This window comes from Capra hircus, chromosome 18 (genome assembly GCF_001704415.2).
Source record: "Capra hircus breed San Clemente chromosome 18, ASM170441v1, whole genome shotgun sequence".
Lineage (NCBI taxonomy): Eukaryota > Metazoa > Chordata > Mammalia > Artiodactyla > Bovidae > Capra > Capra hircus.
Window position 1 is genome coordinate 12,648,867 of NC_030825.1, and position 22,873 is coordinate 12,671,739.

General features: G+C 54.0%; 1 protein-coding gene across 4 annotated transcripts in view; it reads left to right on the plus strand.

Annotated features, from left to right (window-relative positions):
• The window catches only part of GSE1 (Gse1 coiled-coil protein), a 394,776-nt gene continuing 376,936 nt past the window's right edge, over window positions 5,034-22,873 (plus strand). For all 4 annotated transcript variants that reach the window (XM_018061807.1, XM_018061810.1, XM_018061809.1 and 1 more), the window contains exon 1: window positions 5,034-7,346. In XM_018061807.1, the coding sequence (XP_017917296.1) occupies window positions 5,037-7,346 (2,310 nt within the window). In that variant the 5' untranslated portion in view covers window positions 5,034-5,036. The remainder of the gene's footprint in view (window positions 7,347-22,873) is intronic.

The following is a 22,873-nucleotide window of genomic DNA, read 5'->3' on the forward strand; positions in this document are numbered from 1 at the left end:
CCCCTATATTTGAAAACAGAAGGGATGCTAAGCTAGGGTCACCAAACATGCTATATATTTTTAATGTTTACATTGAACAGATCAGCCCAGTTTACACATACAAACACTAGGAAATTTCACCAGCCCCAGCAGATGGACGCTTACCCCAGGCCCAGGAGATAGCCCCTAGAACCTCAGTCTCTCCATCTCTCAGGTGGAGCTGGTGAATCCTTCTTCACCCCCTGGATTGCTGTGTCATACGAGCTAACGGATGTGAGATGGCTCATAAGACGGCCTTCATAAATCCCAGGGATTCTTTTTTTTTTTTTTTATTGTTAACGGTTGCATTCCTTCCCTCTGAGAAGGAGGATATGCTTTTGCCTGTGGCCTGCCATGTTTGAAACTCTTTCTGAGCACAGCTTAAAAATACTTACTTCATTCTTAGGGGGAAACAAATGGAAAGAAATAAAAAAAAAAAATAGGACAGTCAGATGATAAATTTTGTTTTTCTGGTCCCCAGTGAGCCAGAGGCCAAACACACAGCACACGTTGCCTCTAAAAGAGGAATGGTGGGCCAGCCTCTGAAGGGACAGGGTTCTGGGAGGGGTGCCTAAGGCCCTGTACAGCATAGAGAGAGGAGGAAGCAGGCAAGGGCGCCATGAGGGGGGCAGGCGGGTTGCAGGGTTGCGGGGAGCTGGGGCCACAGCGAAGGATTTGGTCTGGATTGCTGGCACTTGAAAGAATGAAAGACTGGAAGCCGGTAGAAGCAGCCAGGCAATTCTGGAACTTGGAAGGCACTGCGAGGTTTTGGATAGAGTCTGGCATCCCATGTTTAAGCATGGATTGGGCCCCAACCGAGTCCCCCGCCTTGTGACGCTGTGGGACCTCTCGAGGGAAGCCACCCAGAGACAGACACACAATACGACGTGTGATAAGTGCTTGGAGCCTGGAAACTTGCTCTCCCCCGCAGTGCGAGGGCAGATTCCTGCGGTTTCTGGGCCAAGGCGACCCTACAGGAAGCTGCAAATTTGTGATGTGCCCAGATGTTCTATGCTGACGGCCTTCTGGTCTCCTGCAGACCCAAGGTGGGCGTTTTCTCCCTGTCCCTAACACCGGGGTGCTTGTGAGCATCTGTTGGTGCTTCTCAATCTCATCATGCTTAGGAGTCCCAAGAATGAAGATGGAGAGCACTGGGTGGGTGGCAGTCCACGTGGTCTGTGGGTGCCTGGCCCCCTCTCCCCAGCTGCAGGGAGGGCTGGGGGCTCAGAGGGAAGCGAGGAGCTGACTCTGCTGGCACCTGGAGGCTGTGGCTCCATCGAGAAGTTATTATGAATGAACCTTGAGACTTGGCCTCATCACTGGCACAGACTCAGCCTGTTTTGTGTCTGAGTCTCCTTAGGTGTGAAACTGGGGACATATGTGAGAACAAGCTGGCATCGAAGGGCTCAGGACAAAGCTAATGGCCAACAGAGCCAGGGGGTGACAGAGACACACCTCCTAGGCTCTGGCCCTAGCTCCACCTGCTGCGTGACCTCCGGCCCTTCTGTTTGTCTCCTCACCTGGAAACGAGGACATAGCAGAATCTACCTCACTAGCTTGTTGCAAAATGTGTGGGTCAGGGACCTGTGTGTGCTTCACACTCAACCCATGTGCACAAGTGCTCCTGTGACGTCTGCATCCAGAGAGAGTGCTCCGCCTGGACGGTCTCACTTCACCTTGCTCACAGCCCTGTGGGGGTGAGTTGCTTTGTTATCCTTGTTTTACAGCTGGGGAGCCTGAGACTCAGAGAGGTTAACTAGCAGGCCAAGGCTCACACAGCTAGTAAACAGCAGAGCTGTGATGTCCATCTGGTATGTCAAGCTGTACCAGCGTCCGCACCCCAGTCACCTACCCACAAATGACCAACCATCATCACCTGCCTTCCTCCTGCTCTGCTCTGTTCTCACCTGTTCCCTGGCTCCAAGATGTGTGCCTGGGGACCTTCCTGAGCCACTGGGTCATAGAACGAAATAGAAACACCCAGTGGGTAGCTCTTCCCTCCACTCCAGGCCCCCTTTGTACACACACATAGGTACAAGCGTGAATACATGCATACATACGCATAGGGATGCACACACGTGTACACACTGACACATGCATACACATGAATGCAGGCATATGTGTACATACAGATGCACACATACACACATGCACACTCCAACACTTGCATACACACACTTTCACACATGTTGCACACACTCAGGGTGCTCTCTAGATGACTAGCTTAGACAAGAAAACCACTCCCTCTCTTCCTGTCAACCTCCGAGGTGCTTCTCCCCCTGACTGTGTGTGTGACCTCACTACCGTGCCCCGGTCACCTGGGAGTGCAGACAGGCAGTCGCAGAACCTCCTCAACCCCTGGACAAGACAGGAAGGATACCCACAGTCACCTACCATGTGTCAGGCCCCTGTCTGTTGAGGGTCATGACCCCATTGCACAAGGCAGAAAACTGAGGCTTAGGGAACTAAGGGGTTTGCCCAAGGCTGACACAGCTTGAGAGCGATGGGGCAAGATTGGGACCCAGGAGGTTGGGGTCCAGCAGTGAGCTAGGCCTTGGATCTACACAGTGAGCAACACAGACCTGCTTCCCACAGGAGGGAGCACCCAGGCTCCTGGGGGGAATCAGTCAGAGAACAGTCAACAGAAAAATAAATAAAATCATTGGCAAATTCCTATGCCAGTGAACTGAGACTGAGAATGACAGGGCAAGCTACTTCAGTTGGAGAAGGAGGAAGTCCTCTGGGGGAAGACCAAGACCATAAAGAGGAGAGCAGCTGGCTTCACAAAGAGAGCCTGGAAAAGTGTTTGAAAACAAGGAACAGCGTGAGCCAAGCCTTAGGGGACCCATATGTAACCCCCAGCAGACCTCTCTTTCCTGAGCCAGGGACTGTGTTACCAGCAAGCTCTTGGTCTATGTGGGTCTTGAGAGTTATGCTGGGACACAGTTATGCAGACCTCACCCTTTAACACTCTCCTCATCAGGCTCCCTCCTCTTAGCAGGTATTAAAGATGCCAGAAGCAGGGAAGCCCCTTGGCCCTGCCCCCAGCATTCCCTTAGGACAGTCCTGCTGACACGGCTTTTTTCTGGCCTGGGTGAGAGCCCACAGTCCCACACTTCTGGCCATGGTGATGGTGATGCGCTTCCTGTTGACCCCTGAACTGTGAGCCCTGGAATATCCACGAGGGATTCCAAAGAGGTGGCCCTTTCTCTTGTTCCCTTTATTTATAATGCATGGCCTTCCTCCATGCCAAGAGGAAGCCTCGTTTTATTTACATGTCAGTGTCCCAGAGGGCAGTGGGGCCAACCTGGCACCTTTGTCCCCAGACTGACTCTGGGCTCCAGCTGGCGGGTTGGGACAGCTGTTAACTTTTCAGAAATCAGAGACTCAGATTTTTGAAGCTGGAAGGGATGGGCATTTTGCAGATGAAATGTGAACCCAGAGAGGCCTGGATTTGCCCAAGGCCTGCCCGCCAGCACCAGAGCAGCAGGGAGGATGGAGCAGTCTTGGCTGTGTCCCCTGCTGTGGACAGTCTCCATCCGCAGCTGGGTGACGGGACCCAGATGTTTGCCTAGTGACTGTGCAGCCAGAGAGTTGAGAACAGGGCCCTGGAACTGACTGCCTAGGTCTGAATGCCAGCGCTGCCATTCACAAAGTGTACCTTAGAGCTTCTTTCTCATCTGTAAAATGGGCTGATCATGGCACTTAATGCAGAATTATTGGGAGGAGCGACTGAGGGGATGTGTGTAAAGTACTTAGATTCTGCCCCTGGCACATACTAAGGTCTCTGTTTCTGTGTTTAATAAATACATGTATCTATACATAGGTACAGTAAATACATGGAAACAGTTAACCCCCTGCCAGAGCTTCTGTCTAACAAGAGGAAAAATGGGCCCAGAGTTGTTGAGTCATGTGCCCTGGAACACACAGCCCTTACACACAGGACCCTTTTTGCCCCTGCCAAGCAGTGGGCTGGGGGTGTGGCAGGCTAAGGAGTCTGTCCCCAGGATGGTGCATTCTCTAATATGTCCCAGGAGACAGGGGACAGCTCCTCTTACCTCTGTCACCAGAATTAGAACCCTGGGCCTTGAAAGGTGCCCCCAACCCGGGCCTCCTCAAGGCTGTAAAGGGCCCGTTAGAATGGGGAGGGGGCAGGGGCTCCCCAGCTTACTCGGCAGCTTGCCTACTTAGGGGCTGAGGGAGCAGCCCTCCCTTGTCTCCTGGGATGCCGGTCGCGTCCTTACCTGGCTCCGGCTGCGTCCTGCTTGACCTTTACTTAAAGACCAGCTCTAGCGGCTGATGGGTTTCTGCGGGTCCCCGAGGAGACCCTTCAGACGGCTAGAGTCAGGCACGCTGGAGAGAGCCCCTAATTGGGGCAATGAATCATCCAGTGCGGCTCCCGGCTGGACACAAAATAGATAGAGGAGCCAGAGAGCTATTGTGCGCAGTTTGGGACAAGGGGGGTGGGGGTGGGGTGGGGGCGTGGGGGGGGGGAGGCGGAGGAGGGGAGGAGGAGGAGGGGAGGAGGGAGGGCAGAGGGGAGGAGGGAGAGCAGAGGGGAGGAGGGAGCGCGAGGGAGGGATTCCCCCGCCCGCTGCGCTCCCTCCCTCTCGCCCGCCCTCCTCCCCTCCTCCTCCCCTCCTCCTCCCCTCCTCCTTCCCTCCTCCTCCCCTCCTCCTCCCCTCCTCCCTGCGCACCGCCCGCCGCCCCGCCTCCCTCCTCCCCAATTAAATGACCCAACGCTTTGGCAGGCGCCGGAGCTCGCACATGCGGCTGCCGCTCCAGCCGCCCGGAGCCCGCCGCCGCCGCCGCCGCCGCTGCTGCGTTCCGGGCGCGCTCGCCGCGGCGCCGCCGGGGGCTCGGCTGGCCGGGGGGGCGCCTCTGCGAGCGGCGGAGCGCCCGTGCCCGCCGCCAAACTTTGCGGCGCGCACACATGCTCCAAGTTGGGCGCGGCGGCGGGCGGTGAGGGCCGCCCCGGGCGCGCGGGGGCCGGGGCGGGCGGGCGGCGCGGCGCGGCCATGAGCGGGCGGCCGGCGCCGGTCTCCCGCAAGCAGCGGCTTATGGCAGCCGTGGGCGAGCGGACGGCGGGCGGCGGCGGCGCGCCGCTCTCCTGCTTTATCTGTGGCGGCGGCATCGGGCGCGGCAAGGAGCTGAAGCTGCAGGTGAAGCAGCCGGCGGCGGTGGCGGGCGCGGGGGCCCCGGCGCAGCCCTTCTTCCCGTTCCTGCAGCAGCAGGAGCCCGCGCCCGGCGCGCGCGAGCTGTCCCCGGCCGACGGCTGCGTGCTGGTGTGCGCCGTTTGCCGCTGCTTCCTGGGCGAGCAGTGGGCCGCCTTCGAGCGCGCCCGCACGCCCGTGGACAAGCGCATGTACTGGCTCAAGCGTCCCCACCAGTGCGACGCGGGCGCGGGCGGGCGCCGCGGGGGCGCCGCGGCCCCTCGCGAGTGGAACGTCGCCTACGCACTGGGCGGCGCGGACGACGAAGACGAAGGCGGCGGACCCGGGCCCCGCGCGGCTGCCGAGGAGCCTCGAGACTCGGAGCTGTCGGAGCTGTCTGACACTGACCCCCTCTCTGAGCCCGACCCGGCGGCGCGCGACGCCCCCAGTCCCCACCAGGATGGGGCGCCAGCTGCGCGCTCCGCCCCGGGGCCCGGGCCTCGCGGTGGCCGCTGCCTGGAGTGGAGGCCTGCGCTGGGACCTTCTCCAGGACAGGGTGCGGAGACCCCGGTGTCTGGGGATGTGGAAGAGGAGGGAGTCCCCTCAAAGCTCCGCCTGGATGGGGAGCCCAAGGCCGGCATCCGGCGCCGGCGGAAGGGCCCCGGGAGGCACTGGGTCCCAGAAGCCCGGGCCAGCGTCCTGAGGGGAGTTCAGGACCCTTGGCAAGGGCCTTCAGTCCAGGTGGCCCCTGCAGAGGGCACAAAAGGAGCTCCTTTGGGCAGGGTCGCCAAGACTCCCGAGAGCAGGCCACTGGGGGAGAGCCATGGGGGCTACTGCATGTCTGAGGACAGTGACATCAACATCACCAGCGAGGAGGAGGACCGCAAGGAGCAGCCTCTCCCAGGACCCCGAGGCCCCAAAGACAAGGAAAATGGTAGTGGTTGTGTACCCCGGGTTCCCCCGGAGAGCCGGGCAACACCACCAGAGGGCCTTTGCTGCTACATCTGCGGGTCAGCGCTGTCCCCAGCCTCGCAGCACCAGATCCACGTGCAGAAGCAGGAGAAGCTGGCCCAGGCCCCCTTCTTCCCCTTCCTATGGCTGCACAGCCCGCCTCCGGGGGCACAGCCCATCAGCGAAGGTGGTAGCACCCTGGTGTGCCCCTGCTGCTTCTCATCCCTCATGCAGCAATGGCAGAGCTTCGAACTGGCCAGTGTGCCCGTCCTGCAGCGGCTCTACGTGGTGCCCCTGAACAGCCACGCCCCAGGCATGGCCTCCAAGGGCAGGCGGCTCCTGAGGGAAGAAGGCCCACCCACCGGGTCCCTGCCGGAGGCCTGCTACCTCTGCGGGGAGGACTGCACCCAGGACGCCCGGGCCGTGGCCTCCAGGAGCCTCAACGGCAATGCCAGGGCCTCCATGCATTTCCCCTTCCTCAGCCTCCTGCCCTGCCCGCCCAATGCCCAGGGCCCCAACAAGCGCTGTGAAGTCCGCAGCTGCCCCAAATGCTTCAGCGTCCTGGAGGATGTCTGGGCCCTATACCGGGCTTGCCAGAATGAGGAGCTCATCAACTCAGTGCAGGGCTTCCTGGGCAGGTACCACCAGGCTTTCTCTGCCTCGGACCCTACTCTCTCCGAGCCGCCTTTGTTGGCCCAGGGCAGCCCAGCATCGATCTGTTACATCTGTGGGGCTGAGCTGGGCCCCGGGAAGGAGTTCCAGCTCAACGTGAACCCGTCCAGCCGCTTGGGCGAGAAGGAGCCCTTCTTTCCCTTTCTCACCGTCTATCCACCCGCCCCGCGTGCCAGGCCGGCCGACGCCACCGGCCTGGTGGCCACCTGTGTGCTCTGCTACCACGACCTGCTGGGCCAGTGGCTGCAGCATGAGGCCCGCGGTGCCCACCATGCCGTCAGCCCCTGGTCTCGGCAGTACCGCGTGGAGACATTCGTGTGCTTCTTCTGCCAGCAGGAGAAGAAGCGGTGTCTCGGGCTGAAGGCCGTGCGGGTGGCCCGGCTGCCCTTGTTTCTCTACACCCTGCGAGCGAGCCACAGCCTGCTAGTGGATGACGGGCGGCAGCTGGTCATCGGTGCCTGCATAGAGTGCGGGACCCTGGTGTGCGCTGGCCAGGGGCTCCCCCGCCAGGCACCCGTGGGCTGGAGCTCCCCAGTGGCAGCTGCGAGGAAGGTAAGCAGCCGTCTTCAGTCATCCTCTGAAACCCCAGCAGGGAAAGAAGAGATGTTTTCTATTCTGCCGGGGAGCAGTTTGCACTGATTCTGTGTGCTGTGTTCCAGCAGGAGGGGCCCTCTCAGGTCACCCTGCTATGCTAGCCGAGCTCAGAGGCCTGGGGCAGGCCAGAGGAGCTGGGGGGCCGAGTGGTCCTGTGGAAGAATAGGGCATTGCTGAAAGCAGCAGGCATGGGCCTGAACTTGAGTGTGTGTGCAGCGGAATCTATCAAACAGAGGAAGTTCGGGGCACGTCTGTCATCCGCCTGATAACATTGGTAATTAGTCCAGCCATGAGGGTCACTGAGAGGTCTCGTACTTACCCGGTTTGAAACACATCAGTAGTTCCTCTCTCTCTCTTGTTCCCACTAGGCTTAGCTTTTCCAGAATTTTCCACCCAAGTTCACACTTTTCCTTTGAGGCTCTCTGGTTGCTTAACAGCCAGTGAAGACAGATTTCCAGACATGGAGGTTTGGGGCCCGGGAGACAGTGGCCTAGACAGGCCTTTCTCCCGGTGGGAAGAGAGTCTTTCTTCTCTGCAAGTCAGCTGTGCCGGGGGAGGGCGGGAAGCCTGGCATGCACCCTGTTTATAAGGCGCCTGCCTTCACGCTGCCTTCCCGGGAGGAGCCAGACGGGGTTCAGTTAATTTTGGATCCGGCTTTGCAGAGGCCAAAGCAGGAACTGCCCCCGGTGGGTCTGGGGAAGCAGACATCTGTGAGTTATGATCACCGTCATGGCTACCGGGGCCAGGAATCCTAGTTTCCACTGAAGCCAGTGGTGCTAGCTTGTCTAATCCGATGCCTGGAGTTGTGGCCACTGGCGAGGGGCTGGCGGAGGGCATGTGAACAGGGAAGGGTGCCTTCACTTGTCCAGGGGTGGATGTCCATCTGCTTGAAAGCTTCCCGAGTCTGCCTGCCATACAGACAGACTGTGTGTGCGCGTGTGTGGGCCCCTGGGTTGCATGTTCACACGTGGTGGCTGAGTCTATAAAGTAGATGCCTGGCCCTGACGTCTTTGTGCTCTGCCCAAGGTCCCTTCAGCATCAGCATCCTCTTTGGGCTTAGTGCTTTCTTTGGGGGCTTTGGTCTGGTTTGGGGCTTCTGTCTTTAGAATGTTTGGGGATGGCTTCTCACCTCCACTGTAGATGCTAAACTCCTGGCGGTGTGGGGCAGCCTCGCCCAGGGTCTGCTGCTGGGAATCTGACCTGCAGTTCCTGGAAGGGTTGGTCCGAGAAGAGCCCAGTCCAGCTTTGGAGCAGGACAAGATTGGGTTCCACTCCTGCCCTTTCTCTTGTTAACTGAGTGCCAGAGCGGATGCCTCTCATCCTCCCTGAGTACATGTCTTTAAACTGAGGAGTGGAAGTAAGCGTTACCTGCCTCGTGGGGCCCTGCTGCTGCTGCTGCTGCTGCTAAGGTGCTTCAGTCGTGTCTGACTCTGTGCAACCCCATAGATGGCAGCCCACGAATAGTGAGAATTAAATAAATCAGGGCATTTGATTGCCTCTGCAAAATCAAGTGCTTGGCATACAGTGGGACCCCTCATGTTCTCCCGGTGTGTTGGGACAGATTCTTCCAGGATGCAGGTGGCTTCTGCAGGATGGGTACAGATTTTCATCTTGGCACTGGGGGGCATGGGATCATCGGAGCTCTCCCCATGAGGCCCCTCAGATTGTTTTCTGCAGACCATCAAACTGCAATGAGTTTTCCCATGTTGGTTTGCTCACCTGTTGGGAGTTGCTGAAATGCCAGCTGGGGGCCTTAGCTGATAGAACTTAGGAAGCTAAAGAAGCTGCAGTTCCCAGTCCAGCTGGGATGTGGGGCGCGGAGTGTGGCCAGGTGTAGATGAAGACGCTAGCTGCAGTCTGCCCAGAAAGGGCCAGTGTGAATACGGCTAAAACATCACACTAACTTTTGCACCATTTCTAAAACAACTTATCTCATTTGCTTCTTGCCATGTCCATATGAGACCTTATTATTCCCTTTATAGAGATAAGTAAATGGAGACTCAGAGAAGTCAGATGGCCTCGTGACTATCACACAGCTGGTAGGTGGCCGAGGTGGGTCTTGAACCTAGATGTTTCTACCCCAATGTCCTGCTCCATCGAACTGTCTGGTGGGGGAAGAGCCTTGGAAGATGGGTGGGATTTGTTGGTGGGGGAGGATTCAGGAGAAGGGGAAATAAGGTTGGAGTGAACTAGAAGCCTTGAAATCAGGAAAAGAAGAAAGGGTTTAGAGTTGAAGATGCAGAGGGGCAATCAAAAGTGAAAGCAGGTTCAGAATGGGCTGGGCAGAGCTCCGCCTGGGGCTGGACTGTGGCAGCATCCCGGGTGGCAGGGGAGGCCACCGGGCCCCCATGAGGTGGGGCAACAGTGTGGGGCTTAGGCTCTTCCAGACAGAGGGAGGGAGAAGCCGCCGCTCTGCCCCCAGGAGAGCCTGACTGACCATCAGCAGACTGCAGGAAACACAGTCTCCCGTCCCCGCATTCACGCAGCGGATATTTATGGAGCGCCTCCTCTGAGCCAGCCGCTGTTCCAGGCCCTGGGCTCTGGTGGTGTCAGGGGAGAGGCCCAAAGTGTCCACAGAGAGGACAGCTTCCTGCAGAGCTGCGAGCACGGCAGAACGAGGCTACCGAGTGCCAGGGCGGGCACGGGGTGAGCACCCAGGGTCCCGGGGGCTGCAGGCAAGCCCAGGGGAGGTGTGGAGGCCCCCATGCTCCTTTCCTGATTCCAGCTCTGGAGACTCTGGTGCTCACGTCCGTATTCCATGTCTCTCTTGAGGGCAGTTTGAGAATCTGGGGTGGGGCAAGTGGCTGCGGCATTGGAAAGTGGCTTCAGGGAAGCTGCTTAGCTGGGACAGTGTGTTCCAGAACCTGGTCTGTACCACCTACTATGATGCCTCAGTTGTTTCCTGTATTTATTCATGACTAAATCAACTAGAAAGAAAACATGGAAGGAAGAAAGGAAGGGTGTCACTGGTACCTTCTGTTTAGATCGTGGCTTTTCTCACCAGCTGGCCCCCTCGCCCTGCAAAGCACTGTGCTCTGTAGCCACTGTCTCTGAGCTGGCTGCTTGGATAGGGCTGTGTTGGGGGTGGGCTGGGGAGGCTGCAGCCCACCTTTTTGAGGGAGCTTGTCGGAGGAGGAGCCTCAGCACTAGGACCTTGGAAAGACCCTGGCTTGGCCTTAAGATAGATCTGGCTTCAATCTTCATTCTGCTGGGAGCTGGCTGTGTGACCTAGGGTAAGACTCTTGCCCTCTCTGCACCTCAGTTGCTGCCTCTGAGTAATAGAGATGCTCTTTCCTCTGAAAAGTTTGTGATGTGACAGCGGCTGACGGGCAGCAGAGGTATGGGTCTCATTCATTCCCTTCTCGTCCCTGAGCTGCTCCTAGCTCAGGGTGGGTCTCTCACTGGCACCCACGGGCTCTGGTGTCACAGCCTCTGCCCCCACTTTTCTGCTGAGGCAGGGAATGATTGTCCCTCTTGAGAGCTAGGAGGCACTGCTGGCTAGGCTGCAGAGATGGCATCTGCGGATGTAATAACCACGAAGGTCTAGAACTCTTCCCGAGTTCCAGCCCGTGCCAGACTTTACTGTTCTCACAGTCACTGGGTCCTCACAGCAACCCCGTTTAGGGAGGTACTGCTATCCTCATGTCATAGAGAAAAAAGCCAGTCCATAGAGGTCAAGGAGTTTGCCCAAGGCCATTCAGCTGGTGACGTTGAGGTCAGCACTGGACTGGGAGCCTGGCTTTGGAGTCTGTGCTCCTGACTTCTGTCCTCTCTGGGGCTCCAGCTGTAGGGGTGGCAGTGCCCTGGGTGAGGAGGCACCTCACCTTGTGTGTGCACCCCCCACCCTGCCCCCAGCTTGAGCCAGCAGAGCAGCTGGGAGGCAGGAGCCAGCTTGCCTGGGCCAGAGGTCCTGAGAAGCCCCCACCAGCTGGCTCTGCTGCCAGCCCCGCCGACCCTGCACATTTTCCCACCCACTGAGAAGTGGTGCCCTTTGTCTTTGCTGCTCCCAGCATTGCCAAGGTGTTCAGATTTCATCTGGGACCTCCTCCTGCTGCCAGGAGAAGTCTACTCCCGTCAAGGATGGGTTTGCCGCGTGATCAAGCACTTTCCTTGTGAGCCAGTTGGTGGCCAGGCCGCCCTTGCCTCTTCCCTCTGTCCGGGGAGTGTTCTGGGCAATGGAGCGTGCCGCTGTTTACCTAACCACACCTCGGCCTTCTCCGAGGGGACAACCGCCCAGCCCCCCTGAGCCCGGCCTCCCAGCCTGGAACAGGTGTTGCCGCTGGGCTGCCTTTCTTTCCTCCGCGCTGACATCTGAGGCCTGCAGAGAGCGTCTGTCATCACTCGCCTGTCAGGACCGCGCGCACATCTGTTTCCCGTGTTCCCTGCTCTCTGCGCCCACTCAGCTCCTTGCTCTTCAGGGAGGGCCTGGCAGCCCCTCCTCCCAGGTCCAGGCTTGAGGGGCACCTGGACAAGGTGATTGGATGGAGGAGCCTTCCAGAAGGTGCCAGGAGAGGCTGCCAGCTGGGCTGACACTGGCACCCTGTCCCTGGCAGCTGCTGCTAAGTGACTGGGCTTGGCCTTTCCCAAGCTCTGACCACCTCCTCTGAGGGGAGGTCTCTGCTTTTCTTGGCGAGTTGGGAGCCGTCTGCTCAGTCGAGTAAACTTTCCAGATGCGCCTCATCTTAACCCTGGAGGTGATTGGAGACAACTGGGATGGCCAAAGGTCTTCAAAACTCAGCCTCCCTGGAGACAGGGAAGGGGCCGGGGCAGGGCTGGAGGGGTAGCTTGCCTAGAGCTTTTTGGCCCCTTCTCTGCCTAGATCTCTCTGGATCTGACCCCTGGGAGGTTAACTCTCCTGTGACTGTCTTCTGAGCAATTGAAGGTTCTGGCCTCATTGGCACATTTTCTTGGCTGAGGAAGAGCCCACATCTGGATTTCAGGTCCATCTTCTGTCCCTTGTCTGTGTCCCTGTAGGGACTGTGGAGAGGGATGGTACTTTTGCCCTCTGGGAAGAACATTTAGGACCTTGGCTTCCATTTGCCACTCGGCCCCAGAGGGAGCCCCGCGAGGGTGGTGATGGAAGGAGCTTGTGCACACCATGTGGCCTGTGCTCATTTCCCTGGCTGGTCCTCAGGGGTCACAAGTAGTTTGCCTGCCACACGTGGAATCTGACCTGTGGTATCTATTAATTTATTTTCTTTTTCCTCCAGCTTTCTCAAGCTATAAATGACATACAGCATGATATAGTTTTAAGGTATATGCAGAGTATTGATTAGATACATGTATCTATTGCAAAATGACCCCCCTTCCACCCCATAGTTGCCATTCCTTTTTGGTGGTGAACCCATCAAAGATCTGTTCTCTAACAGCATTTGAGTGTGTGATACAGCGTTGTAGCTGTAATCCTCGGTTAGATCCCCAGACTTGTTAACCTATGGCTGGAAGTTCGGTGTTTCCCCATTCATGGGATCTAGGTTTTAAATTTGGTATGTCATTCTGTGGCCCCAAAACACCGTGATGTTCTGTGCTGGGGAGGATAACGTGTTAGGGTCAGAAAACCCTCATGGATCATCAGTTTTCAGGCAGCATTATATCAGGTGGACCAACAAGCCCACAGCCTAAGGCCACTTTCGCGGGTTTATTTTTTCCAGTGAGGAAGCTGCGGTGCCTGATGGGTGAGGTGGAGTTCATCTCAGAGGACGGCAGGGGCCAGTCGGGTGGGCTTCGCCGGGGAGTCAAGACTGTGGGCTGACTCTTGTTTTTGTTTTGTTTTTATATTGAGATCTAATTCACACACTACAAGACTCACTCTTTTAAAGTATACAGTTCAGTGGCTTTTAGTGTTTTTACAGGGTTGTGCAGCTGTCTCCACTGTCTAGTCCAGAACATTCCTGCCTCCCCCCAGAAGAAACCCCTTCCTTATTCGTGGTCACCTCCCACCCCCAGGCCCTGGCAGCCACAAATCTCCTGTCTGTGGATGTACATATTCTACATTTTGTAGAAATGGAACCGCACGAGATGTAGTCATTTGTGCTTGGCTTCTGTCATTTTGCATGTTTTCAAGATTCACCCACATTGTAGCATGAATCAGTACTGCAGCCCTTTTAATGGCTGAATAATATTCCACCACATGGATAAAGCACATTTGGTTTATCAGTGGATGAACATTTGGGCTGTTTCTGCCTTTTGACTGTACACTGTGAACATTTGTGTACAGGCTTTTGTGTGGATCTGTTTTCTCTTGGGCAGGTAACCCAGAGTGGAATTGCTGGGTCTCCTGGTAATTCCACATTGACTCTTTCAGTTCTCTTTTCCTTTAGGGGCTTTAGGCAGCCAAATTACATGATATGGCTTAGGCTTGAGAAAGTCACATTTGTTACTCCTTGCAGCTGTGTTCTGTCAACTCGCTGACCACTGTCACACCTCCATAGGTGATCTCCACCATGGAGTTTGTTTGGAGCTGGGAGTTGGTCTTCTCCCTGGAATAAGAGAAGTTTTCTTGAGAACATGTTGCACTTGCTCGTGGGGTTTTTTTTACTTGCTCCAGCTATACCCCTGGAAATTAGAAGCCCAGATTCTGGCCCCAGAACTCAGTGGCCTTGGCTCAGACCCTCTACCTATCTGGGTCTCAGTTTTCCCTTCTGTGCAATGGGAGCAGATGGTAAAGACTAGAAGCTGAGCCCCTTGGCTCCTATGCAGCTGTCAGGCTCTCATCTCTCTGCACCTGTTGCCAGGAGTGGCACTGGGCAGTCGAGAGAGGAGATCCTCGAGGCTGAGCTTTAGCTTGGCCTGTGAGTCCAGCGGCTCTGAAGTTCTCTGCCCCTCACTGGCCGCCCCAGCCACTTGCTGCCCGACCTATTTGGTGTGGAACCCTGAATGAAATTGATTGCTGGATTGGGTTTCCTTCCAGAGGTGCCAGCAACCTTGAATGGATGACACAAAGGTCACAGTTGGTATTTGGCTCAGCTGAGCCAGGCAGGCATGCTGGGGCCCTGGGCAGGAGCAGCCACCTCTTGAAGCTATTTCTACCTGCAGAGTATGAGTGAAGTGGGGAGAGGAGGCAGTCCAGGGTCCAAGGAGGACCCCTCAAAGGTCAGAGCCCCCCAAGGTCACTTTGTCCTGCCCACCTATTAGTATCAATTGTTGGCAGAGCCAATGCCAAGGAAGATCACTGAGGGGGTTCTGTCCACCCCCGGTCCTGACGCAGGCATCGTGAGGTCTCAGGACATGATGATGGCGACGATGATGCCGCAGCAGATGACGGTGATCTGATGGCGCGCACTCTGTGCCAGCCACTGCACTCCTCCGCAGACTGCCTGTTCCTCCTCTGACCACAGAGGGTGGTGTGCACTGCCCCCTGGAAAGGTGGCATGAGTTCCTTTTCTCAAATGGGGAGACCAGGGCTCCTGACCTTGAAAGTTTTGGATTACGTGGCAGAGCCAGGATGTGAGAGAATGGGTGGTCTAACAAATGGCTTCTCCCCATGCCCAGGCGTGAGTGGCACTCATGGGAGAGGGTGTGGGGCTGGCAGGAGCCCACCCTGATGGAGCCACAGGAGAGGCTGCCCTTGGACTCCTGCACCAGCTCCCTGAGGGGGCCAGCGGGGGAGGCGTCAGAGCATTGGCACACTGCAGCCGTGTTTTATAAGCCTTCCCAGACCCGTAAACCTCAGCCGGCTTTCAGACGAGGGTTCACAGATGGGGATTAAGAGGTTTGTGTGGGTTCTGCCGCTGGGAGGGACGGAGACAGGTGGGAGGCAGGCATGGCTTTGCAGACTCCCAGACGCTGCAGCCCCGGGTCAGGAGGCTCAGGGGTCCTGTGTTCACAGACGTCGGTCCAAGACACGGGAGGCGTGCAGGAACCTTTCAGGCCTGTGAGGCTTAGATGGCCTGAGAGGGTGGCCTTGCATGGGCGTAGGTGCCAGCTGTTTTAATCCTGAATCCTTTGACGGCAGGATCTCTCCCCAGACCCTTTTCCTTCCGGAGTGTCTTGCTCAGATGTATTCTGTTCTTTCTTTTGTGTGACTGTGCGATGCCCCGGGGCCATTGGATGAGGCGGCTTGAAATGTTTTGAGCAGTCCCTGCATCACCAGCCCTCCACACCCAGCACCTTGGATGCTGAGGGCCCCAGTGCCAGGAAAGAAAGATGAGGTTGGGCAGCCCCACTGTGCCCGCTCCCCTGGGTCTTGGTGGGGAGGGGGTGGTGCCATACTGGAAACAAGGCTTCTGTCTTGTGTCAGAGCTGAGGCTCCTTGGGCACACACACACCCCGGTCCAGAGTAGGGCAGCCCTCCACCCTGGTCTGGGCACAGCTTGGTCTGAGTGCACTCACCCAGCCCCCCCTCTTGCAGAGGAAAAGACTGCTGCTCTTGCCCCTCACCTTCCTCTTGTGAAGCTGTACTTTCTTTGCTTTTCAAAACTGTGAGGAAGGTGGGCTCTGGCTCTAGTGACTCCTGCCATGGAGTGGCCGGAGTCCTGGTTAGCAGGCAAAACCTGGACCTCACTCACCTGTCACTCACCAGGTGATGGGGAAGCACCAGGTTTTCTCTGAGGTGAGAGCTGGCTTCGGGGCAGGTCCTGAGGAGGGTGGGCATGGGAGGGAGCCTGGAGACCCTGACCTGGAGGATGGCCAGTTGTGGGGGCATGAGAGGATAGACCCTTTCCCCCCACAGCCCCCCGCCCACTGACTGGGCACACCCTGACACACTCACCTCTCACACCCACTCTTTTTGCACACATACACTCACACGAGTGCATGCTGTCTTGTATGAACAACACATACGCATTCCCACATCACATTCTCTGAGAGGTCTTAATATCTGTCGCAATTTTTAATGTCTTTTTTTCCCCTTAGTTTTGTCAAATTTTGCTTCATGTATTTTGAGGCTCCTGCACATTTATGGTTTTTTTCGTCTTTCTGATGAATTGGCCTTCTTATCACAGATACGTGTCCGTCTGTCTCTGGAAAGATCTGTGTCTTGAAGTCTGGAATCATCTTCATCTGAAAATCAAGGCCTATGAAATCCAGAGAGGGAAAGGGACTTTCCCATGGCCGCATTGCTGTCCGTGTTAAGGGCAGGATTCACTTCTCTCTGTGCAGCTCCTAAGGTTTCTCCACCCCAACGGTGGCTTTGAGGCAGGGGGTCTGAAAGAAGCCCCATTCTGATACCTTTCTGGGCGCCTGCCTTTTGCTTTCATGACTGTCAGGTGGCCAGAACTGTGTCCCCGCCCGCCCTCAGTAGAGGACCCCCAGGAGCCCCAGAGGTCGGCCTCCACTGGAGCCGAGCATCTGGCTTGCAGCCTGCGGAGCTCAGCTGAGCATGCTTGGAACACCCTCTGGAAATTTCTGGCCAAACTCTGCTCTGCAGCTCCTGACCCTCCCTACTCCGTTTGGTGAGATTGTTCTGAGCGGGTTGGGCAGGCCTTCCCAGGCTCACATGTAGAGTTTTTCCAGGTGGCAGGAGAATGCCCCCCTTGCTGGCTTCTCTGGTCTGTGTAGGCCTTTTGGAGCTTGTGCCAAATCCACTTCCTGGTGGCTTGACCCCAGCTAGGCCCACGGTCTGGAGCTCCTCGGGGGCTCTGTGCTGTCTATCTGAAACTCAGGCCACCCACCAGAGGGGCCGAGTCAGCCCAACCAGGCCTGCTCCTGTGTCCTGGAGGAGAGCTGCCTCCACCTCCCTCGGGCATCCTGGGAAACCCTGGGACCCGCAGGGGGCTTGGGAGTGGTGTTGCTTAGGAGATTTTGTGAGGAGAATTCATGCAGTAAGGGGACATGTTTGCCTTAAAGCTGTAAATAAGGGAGCATAAGTGAGGTGTTGGGTTGGTTCCCTCAGCAGCATTTCACTGAGCCCTGACAAGGCCCTAGATGCTACGCTCAGAGTTCAGGACTATGACTGTGCCAGGTGGAGGCTGTGAACGCTGTCATTTATCTAACGCTAGACATGGTCTGTCCTTGTAAAACACATGATTATTTTACATACTACTGGGTGAGAAAAGTGCTGTTCATGAAACCGACACCCTATCCATTATAAGGTTCATCCTGATTTCAGAAGTTTAAAATGTGAAATAGTCTGAGTCCTCAAATCAGTGAGATGCAGTGAAGTGAATGAGGATGATGGTGATAAGGAAACAGCAGCGGCAGCTGCCATGTGTTAGATGCTCATAAGACATTGTCTTACTGGCCCTAGTGACTAGGACTCTTGGGGGTGAATGAGGGAAGTTGGCGCCTGTCTTTCTGGCTGGGCCCCTTGGGGTGACTTTGCAGAGCCTGCTTAAGGTCCCACTGAGCCCAGATAGGGCCATGGTTGGGGCTGCCACAGCGAAATGGCTACACTGGGCACCACGGAGGAGCAGTCAGCCTTGAAAGGCCCCTCGCCTATGTCACCTCCAGGTCCAGGCCAGGCAACAGGGAGCGGCCCAGCTGGCAGGCTGGCCCTGCAGCGTTCTGGTGCCCGGGGCTCTGTGCCCCAGGGGGAGTGATGGGATCCCTTGTGATTCTGGCTGCAGTGGCACTGGGGCCTTAATTAGGTGTAACAGCCTCAGCAGAAACTGGTAGCTGCGTGTTCAGGGGCCCCGACTGGTGGGAGCGGCAGGAACAGGGCTGCCACTGATGCCCCCCATGCCCCCACCACCCTACTGGGGGCAGCTTCAGGCCAGACCAAGGTCCTGTGGAGGGTCAAGGTCCCTGTCAGGACCCTGCAAGCATAGAAGCCTTTCTGCTCTGGGGAGAGATACAAGACACTACGAACTTGGTTCCAGACTTTTCCTGTTAGGATGCCCGCCTCTGCGCAGTGTCACTTAGCTCTCCCAGCTGTCCATGAAAGGGGGCATGGAATCATGGCTCTAGGCAAGGCCATGTTGGTTGCTCTCCAAGGGCAGATGGTGTGGTTTGGCCAAGGGTATTCTGAAGTCAGACCTCACGACCCACCCCTGCCACCCATGTCGTCCTCAGCCTTACTTCACGGCTCTGAGCCCCAGGCTTCTCATCCATACACAAGGACAATCTTATGTCCTCCCTTATGGGGGCATGAGGCAGTTTGAAGCCCTTGGTGAGAGCCTGGCAAGCCATCAAGACCCCAGCAATGTTTGCTGTGGTTACTCGGGGCAGAGGAAGGAAGGGGGTTTGAAGAATCTGAAACTCCACTTGGAGGGGGTTGGAAAGCCTGGAAGTAGCCCAAGGCACCTGGGGTCTGAGCTCCCGACATTCCCCTCCCTGGGCTCCCAGCACTCATCTGAGAAGTGAAGGGAGCATTTGGGTGATTATCCCTCACGTGACCTCTGGCCCTGAGAAGAGCCACGCTGGTACTTGGTGCAGTCAGCAGGTGTGTGTCACCTGACTGCTTGTCTGTGGGCCTGTTTCCTCATCTGTATATGGGAATTATTGTAGTGTGTGTGTGTCATAGAGCTCGGTACATAGTACGTGTTCAATAAATATTGGCTCTTACTGTTTTTAAAAAATGCTGTTGAAGTTTAGTTGATTTGCAATGTTATATTCATTTCTGCTATACGCAAAGTGATTCGGTTACACATATTTTCTTTTTTCATATTCTTTTCCTTATGATTTATCACAAGGTATGTTTTTTAAGATTTATGTGTGTGTTTGTGTACCATTTTTAAAGTCTTTATTGAGTTTGGTATAACACTGCTTCTGTTGTTTGTATTCTGCTTTTCTTTGGCCATAAGGCTTGTGGGATCTTAGCTCCCCAACCAAGAACCAGTCGAACCCCGCCTCCCGCCCCGTGCTGGAGGCAGAATCTCACCTGCTGCGCTGCCAGGGAAGCCCCATCACAGGATGCTGAACGTAGCTCCCTGTGCTGCGCAGTGGACCCTTGTTGATCCATCCTGCGTGTGATAGTTGCATCCACTCACCCCACACTCCACCCCGCCCCACCCCTCTCCCCCTTGGCACCCACAAGTCTTTTCTCTGTGGGTCTGTTTCTGTTTCATAGATAAGTTCATTTGTGCTGCATTTTAGATTCCGCATGTAAGTGATATTATGTGCCCTTTGTCTTTCTGACTTACTTAGTAATGAGAATCTCTGGTTGTATCTGTGTTGTTGCAAATGAGTTTTAGCTCTTTTTCTGACTGAGAAGCATTCCACTGTGTGTATGGACCACATCTTCTTTACCCATTCCTCTCTCAGTGGACGTTTAGGTTGTTTCCATGTCTGGTCCATTGTGAATCATGCTGCTATGAACATTGGGGCACATGTATCTTTTCAAATAATAGTTTTGTCTGGATATTTGCCTAGGTTCTCAATATTTTTGCTGTTTGTCATTTAGTTTTCCTCTCTAGTTCTCATCATTCTGGAGAGCTGACCCATAGATCTCAAAAACACAGAGATCTAAAGCCCATTAGTCAGATGAAATGAACCAGGAGGGGCACCTTTTGGATCAGGCCATGAGGAAGAGGGATGCTTTAGAGGCAGGAGTTTGGAGAGCTCACAAAGACCCCTCGTTCTCAGCGCTGCATCCCCACTCCTACAGACAGACTTCTTAACCTCAAAAGCAGAATCTGGGGCACACATGCATTTTTCCGGGGAGAGGACATCAGTGGCTTTTGTTAGACTCTCAAAAGGGTGTGTGATCCCCCCCCCCTCCCCGAAAGGTAGAGAGCCACTGTTAGCATTTGCATACACTCAGAGCATGATGCATGTGGGCTGACTTCTCACTATTCCTTGAAACCATCTGACTTGTTCCCACCATCATATCTTGATATATGCTCTCTCTTTCACTTTTCTGCCTATTTTCCCACTCCCGGAAGCCTTCTGTGCTAACTTCTACCAGCTGAAGTCTTCCCCCGCTCCCCTAAGGGCCTAGGCCCTTGTCTGTATGCAATTTTCCCCTACTTGGTAATAATTAATCACTTCATTATGTGCGGCTTCATGTTGTCTTCTAGTTGCTTCACATCTGTAAGCCCTGTCTCTCTAACTAGATGGAAATAGCTAAAATTGGAATTTTTATCCTTGAACTCTCCATTGGTTTTTCTATTGTGCATTGTACATGGCAGATCCTTGCCAGCTGGGAGAATGGCATTCCTAAAGAGCTCCATAATTTGCAAAACCACAGTTGGCAAAACAAGGTCTCAGAGAAAATAGGTTAGGGAGAAAACAGTGAAGATAACATTAAGTATCTGTTTTTAAAAATCATAGTAAATAAAATTTCTAGGAGACAGCGAGTCAAAACACACCAACTTCGTGTACTTTTAAAACCCTATTCCACGAGGTAGGCTTTTCCTGAGTTTCTTTCTTCAGTAGATCATTTCTTTCTTCACTTTGCTGTCTGTCATCTTGAGGTGCTGAGGGAGGATTCTGTAAGGTTTATTTCATCTTGAGTCGGTTTTGGTAATTTATGGTTTTTCAGGAAATTTATCCACTTCATCTAGGTAGTCAAAATTAATTGGCATAACTCCTTCATAATGTTTTCTTATGATCATCTTAAGATCTCTAGGTTCTATAATGATGTACCCTCCTGCATTCCTGATATAGATCGTTGGTATCTTCTCTCTCCTTTTTTTTCTCCCTGTTGATCAAGCTGGCTAGAGGTTTTTATCAATTTTATTAGTCTTTCAAAAAGTTTTTATTTAGAGGTGGTGCCTCGCTAATGTTTTGAACCAGTCCTTTTGGGCTTGAAATGTAACATCTTTTGCACTTATATCTTCTCTTGCTCTATTTTTGCAAGTGTGGACAAAATGTTTTGAAACTACCAGGCCTTTTCCAAGTTTTTTATGCTTAAGAGCATGTTTTCCAAGCCTCATCTTCTCTCTCTCTGTGTTGAGTCATTGGATGTTAAAATGATTTCTATCAACCTGCCCTTGAGACCTCCACAAATGACGTCAAAAGGGGATATTCTTTTGCTTTAGGGGATTTTATCAAACCTCAGATAGGTAAGAAAGAATTATAAATTTTTTAAATCTAGACGAGAAAAAAAGACTATCTCAGAGCCACAGATTGTGAAGGATTGATGTCCTTTTGTATATTGGCGGCTCTGTTATTTAGAATATACTATTCAATAGTGTAATGTTTCACTGTTTTTATAGAGTATCTACTCTTTAAAATGTTGCATATTCATTGATGCTTTTGCTACAAAGTATATTTTATCTACAGCCTGATTGAAACTTTTGTTTCTCTTGTCTTTGCATTTATGACAAATCTCAGAATGTCTCTTTATTCACTTCATCAAAGAGGCGTGGAGAGGGGAAGGGACTTTCCCGTGAACACAGAGCATGAGAGAGGCTGAGGCAGTGCCAGTGCCCTGGGATGTTTCCAATGCATCAGTCAAGGCTCTCCCTCCCGTCACAGATGTCTTGATATTTTTGCATTAGCAGTTTGAGGGGCTGTGGGAGGCCAGTGCCAGCTGCTGAGCCCATGTAGAATCCCCACCTGAGACACAAATAGGGGGCTCACAAGGGTGCGGCTGGATGGTGCAAAGCATCCTTCTGTGAACCCACTGCTCCTCCATCACCACAGCCACCTGGTATCCTCTCAGAACCATGGCAATTATTTCTGGGTGAGTTGCATTCTTTAAAAAATCTTTTTTTCAGAGAAGGAAATGGCAATCCTCTTCACTATTCTTGCCTGGGAAATCCCATGGATGGAGGACCCTGGTGGGCTATAGTCCATGGAGTCACAAAGAGTCAGACACTACAGAGTGACTAAACAGCAACAGTATGGAAAGGGAGGCCTCCTAGAGCCTGGAATACTGTTGAGGAAAAGACTCATAGCTTTGAGTCCTGTGTATTATGAATGTACCAACTTAAACCATCAAGTGACTTTTACTTATCAGATTGGGAAAACTTTAGAAAGATTGATTCCAGACTTGGTGAAGGCTTGACTCTCTCATTTATTGCTGGCAGGTGTGCCTTGCTACCATCTTTGTGAAAAGTAGACTATTGTATCAATTAGAATATGTGTGCTGTGTATTAATATGTATGTAAGTGCAAATTAATATGTATGTAAGTGCAAAGAACAGAGTCTAGGATATATTCCAAACTGCTGAGAGCCACTGCTTTCGGGGAGGGACTAGAACTAGGAGGGTTTGTGTGAAGCACTGCTGAGTTTTAAAATATGAATGTGTTCATGTGTTGCGTAATTTAAAAATAACTGGAAAAAACTTTTTCAATAGCTTTATGAGATAATTTACCCTTTTAAAGTGTAGAATTCAGTTGTTTTTATTATATTCACAAAATTGAAGGCAGTAATATTCCTTTTTATCACAAGTTATTTTTTTTGTTTGTTTGTTTGTTTTTTTAAATTTTTTATTTTTTTTTAAATTTTAAAATCTTTAATTCTTACATGCGTTCCCAAACATGTGTGACCATCCTCACTGTCTAATTTTAGAACATTTTCATTGCCCCTAAAAGAACTATTCTCCCCTCCCCCTAGCCCCTGGCAACCGCTAACCTTTCAGTCTCTATGGATTTACCTCTCCTAGACACTTTATGTAAATGGAATCATGCAATATGTAGTCTTTCGTGTCTGCCCTCTTT